Below are 17,010 nucleotides of genomic sequence, written 5' to 3' on the forward strand. Positions count from 1 at the left end.
AGCACGCGTGGTGTTTCCGCGCAAGGGAGTTCCCCTGTCCTTTTGCTTTTCGTGCTGAAGGGTTGATTTTTCAGGAGATTTTGTGGTCTGAGGTTTTCTCTTTGTTTTTAAGAGATGGGCTTTTTCGTTCTTCAGCCCACAGTGGTTTCCATATATGCGCGTTCTCCACGTGTTCCTGAGTTTGTCAGAGGTGAAACAGGAAACCTGTGGAGCTTTGGATACATTTGGATATAATCAGGATCCAGAGACTATAAACCATTTTCACAGTTCCTTGTGCGAGTCTTATCAATAACTTCTTGTTTTCTCGTCTGCAAGGTTATGGAGTACCTCCACAACCTAGTCAAGACTGGAATGATCCTGCCTTTGCGGTCCATTTTCACAGCAGTTACAGATTAATAATCTGGTTAATCACTTGTTACGTTAGACTTTTTCATTTTTACATGATTAACAGCTGTGTAATACGTGGTTGCTGTGTAATATTAACAGCTTACATACGTGTCAACAGAACATCAAGTGTGGATGCCTGTGGTGGTTAATTGTACCCCAGTTGCTGGGATACAGTGCCAGTGTTCATGGGCTAGAACAGGCTACTTCTCAGCATCCTTTGAAATTTTCACCCACTGTGATAGCAATGAAAAGAGTTGCCCACTAAAAGTGTTATTCTGCCAGAAACTGTAAATGTTTTTTAAACAACCTGCACCGTTTTCCTGTAAAAACCAACAGTTTTCTTTTTTCCATTTGTATTTATTCAAGTATGCATACTAATGAAAATGGGTCTTGGCAAAAGAGCATTTGAAGTAGTATCTCTAAAATCTCCAAAGTAATGGTTTCAAACCATTTTTTTGCACATACATGTACAGACACACACACACTATGTAGTGGTCTGCAAACCTTTCTTATTTGTCACATCTTGTATTTCTCAGGTTCAAGTACAGAATTCAGACGATAACAGAAAAAAGATAAGCCACGACATCACTATCACCATTTAGATGTGTAAACAGTGTGTAAACAGTAAATGCTTTATAATATTTCACCTTTATTAAGAAAACTGTTTCAGTATTTTTCTTTTTGTTTAACATATTTTCAGGTATCTGCACTTTAATCAAATAGAAACATTGGAACCTGAATCCTTTACCCATCTTCCAAAACTTGAAAGGCTGTAAGTTTGTTTTTCTTGGGGTAAGATTCAGAAGTTAGCTTGCTTCTTTGTTTGAATTAAATCAAATGTTTGAAACTGGAAAATAATATTTTTATCATTCCTGTAGATTATTTTTAATCTGAATTTTTTATTGTAACTACTACGTAGTCTTTGCCAAGAACACCTTGGTCAGGCTGACCTTATAAGCATGCAGACGTGAGCATTGCCTGTGGTATATTTTTCTGTTGCAAAACTGTCTCCCAAATAGCTGTGATCGATGTTTAGCCCAAAGTAAATGTTATGAATGAAGACGTAGAAGATTTATATTATGACTTTTGGGTTTTTTTTTTTTAGTTTCTCATTTGAATATTTATTGTAGAAGATTTATATTATGACTTTTGGGGTTTTTTTTTTAGTTTCTCATTTGAATATTTATGAACTCCTTTCCTTTTGGTTACTTTTGTCTTTTTATGGCTTTTTTTTCCCCTTATGGACACACCAAATGCACCTTGAAGGCCACTTAAAAATAACAGCCAATCAATTGCTGAAAAAGGTTAAATTTTTCTGTTATTTTGTAAAATTACTTTCTCTTAAATTACTTTCAGAAGAATGTAAATTAAATAAGTACGTGCCAAATCTGAATTATTACATGCATATTTCTGTGCTTTTCAACAGATTTTTGCATAACAACAGAATAGCTCATTTGATTCCTGGAACATTTAGTCACTTAGAATCTATGAAGAGACTGTAAGTAAATTGAATTATTATTGAACTAAAGAAAGTTTAAATAATCTAATTATATTGTATCTCATCTTGCAATATTTATCTTCCTTGAAAATGCCTTTAATTCTGTAATTGTTTTAAACATTAAATATTTTTTCCTAAGCTATGCTCCAGTTGTTGACGTACATAGATTGAGAGCGTTGCTTCACATTCTACTGTCTTTAGTGACTAAATCCATTTACTTTTTCCTGATGTGGAATTATTTGTAGTCATATAGTCTTGTTTTGTAGGCCAAATAATATACACAGCTCCTCCTTTGGTTTGTTTTTTTTGGTTTGTTTTGTTGTTTTTTCCCCCTCTTCTCTACGTCTTACTGGGTGATCTCTTTCAATATTTGATTATTTTGGTATTTTCTTTTAATTGTTTTATCTGTCCTTATCTGATGATAAACTCATGGTTATAAAAATGTGCTCGATGGTTTAAGAATATAAGTATTACTTTCAAAAGCAACTCCAGAAGCCAGTTCTTCTTGAAATGCCATTAACTTGGAAAATTAGAGGCTTCCGAGTCCCTCAGTAGCATTTGAAAACTTGAACTCAATAAGAGTACCACAGTAAGGTGACTTTCAGAGGGTTTGCTTATCCCTCGCTTTGTATCTCCACCGATCTAGGATAAACATTCTTTAAATTATCCAAGACTGCTGTTTTTAGAAAGGCAGTCACGCGTTCATACCCTGCTTTCTGGGAGCGCTGCTGAGGGTGTGCTGCGCAGCACGTCACAGCGCTGGCTCCACCGGGAAAAGAGATCTCAAGGAGCGTAACGGGAAGACTGTCCTGCTGGGTTAGGACAGTTGTGAAGCCATACCTTTAACTGTGGGCGAAAGGCAGAATGAAGTAACTTTTCATGCTGTGTGCACCTTCCAGTAGTAGCTGTTTCACATACCTCCCTTAAATTCCTCTGCAGTTCAAGTGAACAGAGAGGGATGCTTCTTCACATGATTCCTAGGTAAAGGGGAGTTTTAATAGTGGCTGTTCGTGGACTAGGACACTAGACTGACCCGGTGTCAAGAGAGTCAACAGAATTTATGGGTTCTCGTTACCTGCAATAGGCAGGTGTTTTACGAAGTTACTGACCCACTGAACTCAACGAGAGCTTAATGCTTAAATAAAACTGTGGGTCTTTGTTTCAGTTGCCTGATCAGCAAAATGGGAAGTTGTAAAAATGTCAGGTTAGCTGTGAAATTACTGCAGTAATAAGTATAAACAGCAAAAGATGTGAGGAGAATGGTATAAGTTCCTTATTTAAGCAAGGTTTGTGGAACATCCAAATAAAACCTGATTTATTCACTGAATGCTGGGGTTAAAAAAGAAATGCTGTTTAGATGCTTGCTATGTTGAACACAATCCTATCTGTGCAGTAAAAGTAATACACATTTTTGTCATAAAGACTACCAGAATGCATATAAGCATTGTCACCTGTATTCCAGATTGCCCATTGTCCGTACTCACAGATGAAGGCGCTGCTGCTATGCAGAACCATTTTGATCCTAGCAAAATAGTCGGAGCTTGCTAACAAGTGTTGTGGCTGCTTCTTGTTTTGTGCAGGCGTTTGGATTCAAATGCTCTTCACTGTGACTGTGAAATCCTGTGGCTGGCGGAGCTGTTGAAGACGTACGCAGAGTCGGGTAATGCTCAAGCAGCAGCTACCTGTGAGTATCCACGAAGGATCCAGGGAAGATCAGTGGCCACGATAACACCAGAAGAACTTAACTGTGGTGGGTTTGCCACTTCCTTCTCCCTTCTTTAATGTGTCAAATGTACCTAACTCTATTTTTTTTTTTTTTTTGTTAGAATTTGTTGTTCTGTTCTCTTCGATAACACTGGCCACCTCTGGTCAATATTGGTTATTTCCAGAAATCTCTTTGTTTTCCTTCTCAATTTTTCTCTGCTTCTGACTGAACTGATTGCTTTTACCTCTCAGCCTATCTTTAATCAAAGAAACATAGCCAGGTTTGTAATTTCTTATTGAAGAAATAAATGTGATTATCCTGAAAGTCTTTGTTTTTCCTTTTTATATTTCAGATTTGATCATAAAAGGACTAGAGTCTTTGGTGTTATGTTAATATTGTTTGGTGTCCTTTATTCCCTTGTGTACAAGGGAAAGGGAAGAAAGAAACTATAGAGAATTGCTTCTGATTTCACAGATCTTATTGTTAAAACTCCTGTTGATATTTTTGAAAACGGGGATTTCTTTTTTACTCAGTTATACTTACAAGGAGTGCCCTGCACAGGCACTGAAATCCTATATCACTGAAAGATTAATGAATAATCACTTTTATTATAATCCTTTTGTTCATCTGTGTTCCTTCAGCTAGGGGTGCACAGGCTATGCTCAGCCTGGCATCTCTCCTGTTCCAAAACCAAAATGCAGATTTCTCAGCACGCGATGGGCATTTGCCTGCCCAGCCGTGTGATGAGGCCAAGATGTAAAATAAGTAAACTGTATTTTTGGTTATGTGTTGGAAATAGTTCTGACAATTAATTATGACCATAAGCATCTACAAGGTTTTTAAAAATGATAGTAAAAAGGGATTTGCTGCAAGAGTAATTCACATGGCATCCTACCAGCTCTCTGCGCATCTAAGGAGCCTGAATATGGAAACTGCAGGAAGCAAGCTGGACAAATTATTCTGTAGGAGGCAGGTTAGGCACTGATACTTATCTAGAGGAAGTTATTTTAAATGGCACTTGTGCTTGCTGCTTTAAAGTTTTTCCTTCATAAGCAAATTCAGCCTCTGTTCAAATAAATAAAACAGCTACTTTAGAACATGATGCAAATTTGTACAATCCATTACCAGTCTGCTAAAAGTTCCTAAGGAACAATGGAGGAGGTCAAAAAGCCCACAGTCACTTTTGTGTAGACTAAGCATATAAATATTTTAAGTTAAAATATTTTTGAAAAAAATTTTTCTACAAGGTGTATGGAAAATTTTTTACTTACCGTTCTTGAGTAGTTTTAAAACAAGTAAGACGAGTTCCTTATATGTTTCATTGTTGTTACAGAGAGGCCAAGGATTACATCAGAGCCTCAGGATGTGGACGTTACCTCAGGGAATACAGTGTACTTCACTTGCAGAGCTGAAGGCAATCCTAAACCAGAAATTATCTGGCTTCGAAACAAGTAAGTTTAAGAGAGGAAGAGAGCAACTTGATGTATGTTTGTCTAGGTGTGTGTGCATTTCTGGGTGCATGTCCACACACATTACTTGCTAATATATGGAACCGTTACAGCAGAAACATAATTAAAAGAAGCATATGAAGTAATAATGGCCCAGATCTGTTTTATTAGTAATTCTAAAGACTTAAGAGCTGGTAACTTTAGAAAATATTAATTTGTGACTACAATACTATTGGTAAGATTTTGAACTGTAGTTATACCTGCAAAGGTGCTCACACCTGTGAAACTGTAAATCATTTATATGCAAGTACCAGGCAATCCAAGGTGGACGTGATGCACTTGCAGTCTGTGGGGTTAGCTAGTGTTAACATACTCTGCACAGGTCTGTGTGCATTACATTTTGAAGAAGAACAAAAGCTACTTTTTTAAAGGACTCTAGCTGGATGAGAGGTTTCAGAGGAGGTCTCCCCTGACCCCCAGCCCCTTGGAGGCAGCATTCCTCCAAGGTGTAGCTCCATTCCAGGAGAGGGGAGTCATATCAATTTTGAGGCTCCCCAGACCAGTACATGGAGGGCAGGCAAGTACTTCTATCACAGAGTTGGTAATTCAGGTTGGAGGGGACCTCGGGAGTTCTCCAGTGCAGCCTTCTGCTCCAAGCAGGATCACACATGGTTGCTTTATCTTGTTGGGTCTTAAAAGCCTCCAAGGATGGAGGTGGCACAAGCTCTCTGGGCAACCTGCTCCATTGCAACTCCTCACTGCTTAGGGGATGGAAGGAAGGGCTTATAAAGGACATACGTCTTTCAGCAGCCCAAGGACCAGCCTGCTGCAGAGTGGCTGCTCGAGCTCTGCCAGAGCGGGGCTCCCTCCAGCAGCGCTGGGCACAGCACAGCTCAACCAGCCACGTGGCAGCACATCGCCCCTCTTAAACTGCTGTGGATTTATGATGGACACATGAATTGTGAGTTTGCTGTAGCTTAATCAGACTTCGGCTTAATAATGCTCTTACACAAATGGAGAACCTGATCTGGGAGTACATTCCCTCCCATTTTATATTAGCAAACGAACCATTTTGGTTTGTTAGTTGCTGATAAAATAGAACAATGTAGAGTCCTGGTTCTGTAGCTTTGTGCTACAGTGAGAACCCCACGTGCAGCGAGGGTACAGCATTTATGGAGTATGTCAAGAACAGAGCCTTGAACTTGCACGGTATAATTATTTTGTTAAAATTTTCTTTGGCTCATGTACTTTTTATAATAAACAAAGAAAACATGCATTCAGAATACACATATGAAAGAGTTTTAAGAAATTTGAGCTTGGGGTGTGGGATTATTGACTCTGGCTTGTTTCCTGGCTGCATGAATGAGAGCAAAGCTCTTTGCAAGGTCGTTGAATATGGCAAGATTTCAGTCAAAAGCCATTGACCTATTGAGCAGTATGTTAAATAGATCAGCGGTCAGGCTAGGTTTGCTTCATAGGGAGTGAGATCTCATCCCTCCTCTGTGCTTTCTTCATCATGTAGTGAGGGATGGAGTGAGAAACGGTTTCTTTAATAAGCTGCAACTATTCTTAGTTAATATCACAGAAATTTATCCATGACAGAGCCTGAAGACCTGATCTTAACTTCTGTTCAAGCCAGTACAAATTACAATCAGGTTCATTACTGCTCCTCAAGCAATCCAGACAGAGGTTGGCACAAAGATGGTTTCATAGCAACTAACCCCTCTCCTAGTAGAAAATAAGTGTTGTGCTTACATGATCTGCTTCCAGCAGAAACATTTTAAAGTGATTTGCTAGTTAGAGCAGCCTTAAAAGAAAATGAGACCAGGTATGTGTATTTTGTTAATTTTTTTTCCCTGTAAGCTTTTACTCATAAAAGTATTTTGTCTTTTCATTTTGAAGATGTAATACTTGCATAAGCAAAATTGGTTCGCTTTTTCTTTTTCCTCTTCTTCTTCTCTTTAGGAAAAAACTCAAAGTTCTATTATTTTACTTACACAGTACATTATTTTTTCCCTAAGTTATTTTGAGCAATATATTTTTGGTTTTATTATTTGGAAGTTTTCTGTGCTAGTGATTTAAAGGTTTAACTCCAGCAGATTCTTTTCTTCACAGTAATGAGCTCAGTATGAAAGAAGATTCCCGTTTAAACTTGCTAGATGATGGCACGTTAATGATTCAGAATACTCAAGAAACAGACCAAGGCATTTATCAGTGCATGGCAAAAAATGTGGCTGGAGAAGTGAAAACTCAGGAAGTTACTCTTAGATACTTTGAGTCACCAGGTAAAGAATATCTAGTCTGAATTTTGCATTCAGATAGAGAATTGTTTTGATAATAAGGTTGTTAAAAATAGGATACTTTGGGTGTTGTTTGTTATTGCTATGTAGATTTCTTGTGCTTGGACATCTTAAGAACCAGATAATGAAGTTTTAATATCCCTGGAAAATGCAAATCAGCCAGTTAATTCAAATCTTTATTGCAGTACACAATTCTGATGGATAGTCATATGAGCTGTTTGTAGAAGTACGTAAGGGACAGGAAAAGAGGCTGTTGCATTGCGATGTTGCTCTGTGCAATAATGTTCTCTCTGGATTCCTGAAAACCAGAAGCTGCTGAAGAGACCACTCCTGAAAACTTGGGCACACCCAGTGCAGCTGTCCTTGCTCAGGAGCCTTTTAGCCTGAATCTCTGTCTAGGCAGTGCTTCGTGTTTGCAAGCACTGAATTCCTGGCCAGGACTGTAATGTTTTTAGATTCCAAACTTGGTTGTGAGAAAATTTTGTTCTGACACTCAGCATCAGGTAAACTTAAAATGTCACTGCAACTTAGACCTGTAGTTGGGAAAGGTTACTAAAAAGTAGCTTAATCGGTTTTGTCTTTTTGTACACTTACAGAGCTTTTTAGCCAGTTTGTTTTCTGTGTCTCAGTGTCTATGCCTTCGAAGAGACTTTTATAAACATCAGCAAATGAGAAGGAAATGTTTGAAAATTGTTTTCATGAGAGTTAAGAAAAAATATCAGTGCAATTATATGAGCTTTTACTTTTATCTGTTGAAACTTATAAATGTCTGCAGCTAAATTAGCCTTAAAGCAAGGCAAAGTTTCCACCAAGATTAGAAGTATGTTGGAACAGAGCTATTAAAAAAACCCCTAAATTCCCCAAACTATTGCAATATTCAGCCAAAGTAACACGATGTGAGCTAAAAGTCATATTTAGCCATTGTTCTTTTCTCACAGCCCGGCCAAGTTTTGTGATTCACCCACAAAATACCGAAGTGCTAGTTGGAGAGAGTGTTACCTTGGAGTGCAGCGCAACTGGGCACCCTCAGCCGCGAATTACCTGGACCAAAGGTGACAGAACCCCTTTACCAAGTGACCCTCGCGTCACGATAACTCCGTCAGGAGGACTTTACATACAAAATGTGAAGCAGGAGGACAGTGGCGAGTATACCTGTTTTGCAACTAACAGCATAGATAATATCCATGCGACTGCGTACATCATAGTCCAAGGTGAGTAACGTTAAACTAGGAGTGACATGCTGTAAAACATATTAGGAAGTGTGTATTACTTTAAATTGTGTGGTTTTGTCTTTTTTTCTGAATTGCCAGCGATGAACAAAAACCATAAGAGTTTTTTATTTTAATTACACTATTCTAGTGTAGTCCATAGGAAAGTTGCTATACATTACACTCAGAGTAAGATATATACTAATACTGTGAAAGTCTTTTCGTTGATTATTCTCAGAAGTTAATCATTGGTGTTTTAAAAAGTTAATTCTAATTATATTTTGTTTGCCTGTAGGAATAAACATGCAGTGTCAAATTTGTGGGGGATTAAATTTTTTCAGGTAACAGGCAGCAATCCCAGAGATTAGAATTTGTGCCTGGAGTACTAGAAATGGAGTTTCGAGTACAGTTGTGTGCTGCCTTTCTTTTGTAGACACTTCCGTCCATGTGGGAACATTTTCTGCTTAGTTTCGTGGAAACTATCACTCTGGCAGTTGAGGTGTTAGCATAGCTTTTCTGCCAAACAGAAGTCAAAAGTACTCTAACTTACTGTGATCACAATAATTTTGGTACCGTTTGTCAATAGTATGAATATAAAGTATTTCAAGAACAATATATCAAAAGCGTCCTGTATATATGGAGAATATTTTTTGCAATTGTTTTCACGCTGAAACTTTTATTTGCAAGACATGATGAGGAACCTTTACATTTAAGTTTGTTTCTGTTCTTACATTAAGATCTCTAGTTGGCAAACAGTTTAGGTTGCAAATGCTTTGTTGATGAGTTCAATTTTTAAACCTATGCAAAACAACTTGTCTATGTGGTTTGTTAATTTATTATTCACCAACGGGTGATTGTGTTTTGAGAACTGAACAAATTACTTCTCACGCTGTCAATGCCATGATGTTACTGCAGAAATTGTCCCACACTCCACTCACTGTTTTCCGTTTGTGTAAAGAAGAAAACAAGCAGCTCAGGATGGTTTTGACTACATTGCATTTCCTTCACAATTTAGCTCTGGATTTGAGGATTTTTTGAAAGAAAGAGAAGAAGGTATTTTTAATCCAGGGAACAATCTGAGTTTGATTTTGGAAGTCTTGCTGTACCTCTTATTCTGGATCTATGGCAGTAGATCCCAGAGGCCTTCACTGACACCAGGGCCAAGTTGTGAGGGAGATGTTCCCATTGCACAAGTGGCTGCCCTAACTCTGCCCTGTAGCATTCACATTCTAAAAGAGTCCCATTAACATCTCTTTTCCCGCCAATATGAGCTATTCAAGTCACACAGGAAACAGTACGTAATTTCAGACAGTTGTGCGTTTTTCAGTTTTTTGTTTTTAACCGGTTTATTTTATCTTCTGTAGCTCTACCTCAGTTTACTGTCACTCCTCAAGACAAAACAGTGATTGAGGGACAAACTGTTGACTTCCCTTGTGAAGCGCAAGGCTATCCCCAGCCTGTTATTGCCTGGACTAAAGGAGGTAAGCACGTTCCATTTTTACTTTTACATTACTAGAATAGTTTAGCTGTCATTTTGGAATCACTCATGCATTGAAAGGAATTGCATGTATCTGTTTAGATGCCTTCAGTCTCTGAAGGAAACAGGACTCATCTCTCTCTGCTTTAGCTAGAAAATGCAGTGTGCTCCCTTCAGAAACCAGAACAGCCCACCCTGTAACTGGCATCAGTATAACTGCATTTCTGTCGCTTAACGCGCATTGACAGGAACAGCCGGTGCACTCTGCTGGCTGTTTTATCAGGTTGTAGCCGTAAAGGCATTAAGCCAAATCCAGTGGGAAGAAACACTGTAGTGGATATTGTATCAAGAAGTAAATATTCCAGCTGAATCATATGAAATAGCTCTAGTAGGCAAAACGACACTTCAGAAATTCTAAATTGTGGTAGGTAAAGCAGGTTTTTAACAAACTCTTGATAATTTTGGTGCTGATCATGTCCCTGTTTCTTCCTCTACCAAGATTGCTCCAGTCAAATGAAATTCTCAGAAAGGAAGAATAGGGTAGAGACACTGATGTGCCTTTTATTTAATTTTCATCATATTCCATTTTTTCAGGGCTGTATGTGTTTTTCTATGGATTCTTTAGATAACCTAGGCAGATGAGATGGATTGTGTCTTACACACATGGCAATAGTATGACATGAACCGTAATACCTGTTGGTGTTCTTCTTAGGATGCCTTCTCATTTGGATGTTTTATCATGCTCCTTAAATGAAAATATTTATTTCTACCACAAACAGAGAAGAGATCAGGATTATGATTGTGTGCATATGTATGTTTTGTTTGCTTTGCATGTTTATCTTCTGAGAACTAAAGGTTTCAAACTTTCTTTTTTAAAAAGACTGCTTTTTTCCAATGTATTATCAAATTTAAAATCTTCTAGATTTCCCGTTTTCTGACACAAAAGGGACTTTGTTCTGCACTGCTACAAATAGCAAATGATGTTGCTCTGTGTTTCAGGAGGCCAGTTGTCTGTTGACAGAAGACACTTAGTTCTATCTTCTGGAACTCTAAGGATTTCCAGGGTTGCTCTGCATGACCAGGGACAGTATGAATGCCAAGCTGTCAACATTATTGGCTCTCAGCGAATTGTCGTATACCTGACCGTACAGCCTAGAGGTATGTTCTCCATGTACAACTGCTGGGGGAAAAAAAAAAAAAAAAAAAGCGTACAGTAAATACACAGTGCTGTGTTTGATTTCCTTTTTTTTCCTCAAATGTAAGATTGAAAATTAATTATTTTGGATGGCATGAAATGTTAATCTGAAGTAGTTTTTGTTTAGAATTCAAAAAACTTTTGAAACAGAGCTTGAATAGTGCTTGAGTTTTTCTTCAGGACTTCTGCATTTTACAATGATTCTAAGTTGCTGGTTTTGAATTATAAGGTGTTTTATTAGTTTCTATAAATTGAGCATGTGAGAGAGACTTTGTTCAAAGTCACTTGGAGCCTACATGAGCTTACAACTAAACATGACCTTTTTTGATAAAAGCTTGTTAGAATGAGGCTTGATCCTTTGATATTTAAAAATCTTGCTGTTGAGGGTATTGCTAACATTTCACATTTCTGATCATTATTTCTGAGTATATCTACTTTTAGATTCCAAGTGGTTTTTAATAAATAACATGCATGGATACTTATCAGTGTTTGTACAGAGTATCATTCCTTTTTAACAGTCTGTCTTCTGTGAAAGAGGTTTATCTGATTTACTCTTTTTTGTAAAGAATGGAGATTTCCTTTGAGGATGACAGTATTCCTATGCTTGGGAAAATATTTTGTTTTGTGAAAAGGCTAATTTCTTATGAGACTCTATGCAGTTAACTATATAGTGTTATTAACATAATGTTTTGATGTCCAGAAACAGAACACTCTATTTTACAACACCAGAATGAGAAGTCATTCCTTATACTTAAAATAAGCTGACACAGAAAAAAAAAACCAAACCGCTCAATTTTTCTTTTTCATCTCTTCAAGTAAACTCTAAGTAAGCCACTTTTAGGATTAATTAGAATCATATTAATATTTCTAATTTAGTTACGTACTTTGGTGGTTAACTAAATTCAAGGAGATTAAACATTTAATTCAAAGCATTTGTTGTTAGTTACCTCATTTCAAACAGTGTTTTAGTGAAAGGGGCTCACATGTCTTCCTGAGCTTAGATGTTTGTCAGAAAAATATTCTGTTAATTTTTCTTAGTTGAGAGTAGTACTGGGAGATTGATTTGTCAAAATTGAGATTTTTTTCACCTATATAAAATCGTTGACTAAAATTTCATAAAACAAAACTCAATTTTAAAAAGTTTTATAGTCTTCCAGCTGTGTTAAACTTCACTGAACTTAAGTGATGTTTAATAAAGTTATTTTTGTGTAACTCAGCTTACAAAATCCAGCCCCCAAAAGATAATAAGTACAAGACTGAAGGCTGCATATGCAGCCTGATATTGGAGCTCTCCATACATTCACTGCAATGCTATTTTCAATTGTGCAAGAAGGAAAAACTTTTTCTTCTGGGCTTCTAACAAAAGGACTGTTCATCTGAGGAATGTCTGGTCAGTGGTCACTGTGGCTAAATCTGTATTAATGAATACAGATTAATGGTTCAGGTCTGTTTGCTGGCATGACATGGCTCACACCCACAGAGCCAGACTCTCGTACCTCCCAGTGCTGGCCGCCTGCCTCTGGGTGCCTTATTTGAAATGGTTTCTGGTCCTTGATAGCCATTTCCATACAAACAACACCAGGGCCAGGTTTAGTTAGTAGTAAAAATGTATGCTCTGTGGCCACATAATTCTCTGTAAAGCACAGCCCCCTCTCAGTCTCCCCAAAATACTGATGTGTTACAGCAGAAATGCAATTCTTAATGACTTCATAATCTTGGATGTGCTCCTCATGATGATATCTGAGTGCTGGATGTCAATCTGCATTTAAGGAAATCAGGATTAAAAAATACATTAATTTTGTTCTCACTCGATTTAGGTAACTGTGTAGCCCGTGTCCTTAATATGGAAGGTGGTTTTTTTTATGTTTTAAGGCCTAGGTTGGTGTCGGGGGGTAGGAGCTCTGTGAAGGCTTAGCACCTCAGCAAGTCGGGCTGGGGGAATCACAGTTGAATGAGTTCTGGAAAGTTTTGCTTTTATCATCTAAGAAATCTCTGTTGCTGTTATTTAAAAAATTAAAACTTAAAAAATTGTCAGAAGTTGATGGGATATTAATTCTGGTCACTTTGTTCAAATGTAGCTATTCACAGAAATTTTTTTCAGAGCTTTTTATGTATGGAACTTAAGTGTTTTTGGCAACTACTAGCCTGTTGTGTTAGAAGCTAAGAGTACTTAAAACTCTGCCTGAAGCAGACATCAGGAATAAGGAATTTTATCTCTAAAACAAACTAATGAGCAACTAAAAACTTGCAGACGGAATAGGGTTATAGATTAAGAAATGCTGGGTAACTGAAAAAAACCAAACCTTGCTGACCTCTTTTCAGATTGTCTACTGCACAAGTGGTATTTCCTACCTTGTCAATGCATCATTTGTTTTTTTAGTGACTCCTGTATTTGCCAGTGTTCCCAGTGACATGACAGTGGAGGTTGGCACAAACGTGCAGATCCCATGCAGTGCTCAAGGAGAGCCAGAGCCAGTAATTACATGGAATAAGGTACTAGATATTTGTCTGGTTGTTGCAGAAAGGCAGTGGCCTTTCCAACCTCTTCATAACTAGCTATTTAAAGTGCACATTGTCAAATTATTGCTTCATCTAGTGTCGGAAAACATTACCTGAAGTTTGATCAGCAAATCTTCTTTAATACAGAGCATGTATATAGATACCAAACCTGAATTTTATATATATATCTGTATAGAAATATATATATATATATGGTGTTACAAATGATTATACAGACCAGCTAAAATTCATAACGTGGGCCTTAAAAGGTCTATGTATTTTAGTGACAGTTCTGTGCAAATATGCTATTAATATTCACACTTTCAATGATATTATAGATATAAACCAATAAAAATTATTGTATTGCTGAGCCCTCTGATACTGCTAGGTTGACACTTCAACCAGGATGTGTTTTGGTAACTCTTTGGTAACCTTTCTGTGGCTTTGACTTCCATTAGTGCAATAATTGTTATATCAAACTGTTAGTTAGAGTTATTAACAGAGTTACCGGTGAATTAACGGGTTGCTAATATTGATCTTCAATTTTCCTGATATATTCTTCTCTTCAATTAGTGAGCATTAGAAAATGTACCTTGATGTACCTTAAAGAGCTTCTAAATGCATAGCACATGACGAATAGATACGTATAAAGCTCTTGAGATCTTTTTTAGTTGGTTAATTTTGAGTGAAATCAAATATACATGTTCTCAAGAGGTGCTATCTTATTTTTATCTTTTAAATTTTATGTGATGAGGACCTTAACTACTAAAATACTTTGATTTATAATAATGAGTAAATACATAAACACACTGTGCATGCAAGTCCTCCTGTCAACATAATAGTGTGTGAGTTTTTTATAGAAGTTTATCTAATCTATTTGACTATTATCTTGGCATACAAAATAGAAATATAAAATAAAATGTAAAAATAAAAGAGAAAAAGAAGACAAAAATTCACATTTGAAAACAAAGAGTGTTTAGAATAACTAACATTGTGCTTTGCTGCAGGATGGAGTACAGGTAACTGAGAGTGGAAAATTTCATGTTAGTCTGGAGGGATTTCTTACCATTCGCGATGTTGGAACAGCTGATGAAGGTCGATATGAATGTGTTGCCCGGAATACCATAGGATACTCCTCTGTTAGTATGGTGCTTAGTGTTAACGGTAAGGTCTATGAATCAGAGATATGAGTTAGATTACTCATTCTAATTGCTTGATTTGTAAGATACAAAAAAGTTAATCGAATGTTAAATTCCTTCTTTTATTCATACTTTTCTACTTCTCCCATAATCCTCTTTTTTTATTTTTTATTTTTTCTTCATTTAATTCAGACAACTATCTGCATAGATGTGAGTAGGATGGGAATATGTCAGTCAAAATGTCTCTAAGAGCTAAGCTTCAAAACAAACAATGCTTTGTGCTCCAGTTAGTCATACTGCTTTCCTCTTGAGATATTATTTGGACCTATTAGAATTTGCTAGTCGAATACACAGTATAATCTTTAGGAATAACTTGACAAACAGTCCTGTGGCATCTTTAAAGTGACACTTAACAGCCCTTAGTTGAAAATTAGGCTTCAACCACGGTGAAAGAATTCAGGAAAGTCATAACAATCTTAAGAAGCTAAAGGAGAAAACAGAAAGAAAAGGAGAATATTTGAGCTTATTCTAATTATTTGAAAGTAATAATGCCAAATAGTACTTATCAATTATTAACATGTGATAATTGGTAATAAAGCAGCCAAAGAGACTAAGGAAATAACTTTGTTACACAGATTGACCCTAATGCTCTTCTGACTTATTGAGTAAAACTGCTGATTTTTCAGACTCTTTGATGGAAAATATTAAGGAAACTGTGTTTTTTTGTCTTTCGGTAGAAAATATGACACGATATTTTTGTATCATTGAAAAATGAGTCTTGAGCAGTGATTTCTTTAACACATTGAATATTTTTTCCCAGTGTTATGTCTGATGTTCTCTATTTTGTTTGCTAAATCCATAAATATGTATCAGTGACTTTTCTAATGTATTGATTAGCATGATACCAATCACACGGTTTCAATAAAATTATGAAGTTCCCTGGCTTAAGTTACTTTTAGTAGACTATCAATCTATTCTCTTCTTTATATAAAATAATATTTCTTCAATCTGTAAATATGATTTCTGAGAGAAAAATTGCAGGACTGGGAATCATTCAATCATAAGGTTTCATCTATATATATGAAGTCTGCAAATGAAAGTAAGTCCATAAAAATCAGTTAATCTTGGTTACTCTGCAGATGCATTAAAAAAAGTTTTTAATTAAAAAAAAATTAGCCAAAATTATTGATTTTCTCAAATCTATAAGAGCTCTGAAAAATGAAACCATGAACTATAGCCCCAGTGGAAACCAGTTTTCATTCACCTAGTGCAAGGGTCAGCTGCTTATTCTCATCTGCTGAAACTGGCAAACTACAAAACTTGATGTTAGCTGATCTGCAGTATTTAATTGTGATGTGATTGTTTTTCTCGTAAACTGTAACATTAATAAAACTAAAATTAGTGAAACTACCCTTGATTAATCTGCATTCAGTCTGAAATTGTAAATTATGTTTCTCCTTAAAACTAGTGGGATATTAGATACGGTTTCTCTATGGTTGCTATAAAAATGAAGCTGTCAGAGAAGCAAGGACAAGCAGACAGATTAGAAATATGGGCTACTTGCTCTCTGGATAGTATTAACAATGGTGTAGCCAGAAATCCCTAAAAACTTGCATGTCAACATTTCTTTTAAACAAAGTTAATGTTTTATGAATGTTCCTAATGCATAAAAGTATTTTCTCAACATTGAGACAGAATAAAGGCAAGTGTATAGAAACTGAGGGGCAAGTTTTGTTGGCCATGTTTGATAATATTTTAAAGATACTTTTCTTTTGCCATTTTCTTCTGTCCTTGTTCTGTAAGAGTTTCTGCATTAAATTTAAGGCAGGATGTGTGTGGATTACATTTTCGTTGCTTAGAAAATTTGCTATTTTTCTTCACCGCCCTCCCCATCCCCAAAAAGTTACTGTGTGAAAGGCTTTCAGGGAGCTTTAACTTTTAATATTTATCACTGTAAAAGGTGAACCATTGGCAGTAAATAGTCCAAACAAAAAAAAAAAGTACAATATAGTTAACATCTGACCAAGGTTCAGCCCATTAATCAGAAAGATAGCTCTGCGAAACACATATCTAAAATGAACACCGAGATTACATCTGTCGTAGACAGCACTAGGGAAGGTAACCGGCCACTGGATTTTTATACAATCTGCAATA

The 17,010-nt window shown here is 36.6% G+C and overlaps 1 protein-coding gene across 1 annotated transcript in view; it reads left to right on the forward strand.

Moving 5' to 3' along the window:
- Positions 1–1,087: 1,087 nt before the first annotated feature.
- The window catches only part of LOC104621224 (peroxidasin homolog), a gene marked incomplete at its 5' end in the record, with an annotated part of 44,143 nt that continues 28,220 nt past the window's right edge, over positions 1,088–17,010 (forward strand). Inside the window, 10 exons of the mRNA XM_010287653.1 lie at positions 1,088–1,159; positions 1,814–1,885; positions 3,466–3,635; positions 4,924–5,041; positions 7,154–7,323; positions 8,277–8,549; positions 9,911–10,027; positions 11,023–11,181; positions 13,599–13,711; positions 14,725–14,881. Coding sequence (XP_010285955.1) covers positions 1,088–1,159; positions 1,814–1,885; positions 3,466–3,635; positions 4,924–5,041; positions 7,154–7,323; positions 8,277–8,549; positions 9,911–10,027; positions 11,023–11,181; positions 13,599–13,711; positions 14,725–14,881 — 1,421 coding nt within the window. The remainder of the gene's footprint in view (positions 1,160–1,813; positions 1,886–3,465; positions 3,636–4,923; positions 5,042–7,153; positions 7,324–8,276; positions 8,550–9,910; positions 10,028–11,022; positions 11,182–13,598; positions 13,712–14,724; positions 14,882–17,010) is intronic.

Source organism: Phaethon lepturus, unplaced genomic scaffold, assembly GCF_000687285.1.
Source record: "Phaethon lepturus isolate BGI_N335 unplaced genomic scaffold, ASM68728v1 scaffold9585, whole genome shotgun sequence".
NCBI classification, from domain to species: domain Eukaryota; kingdom Metazoa; phylum Chordata; class Aves; order Phaethontiformes; family Phaethontidae; genus Phaethon; species Phaethon lepturus.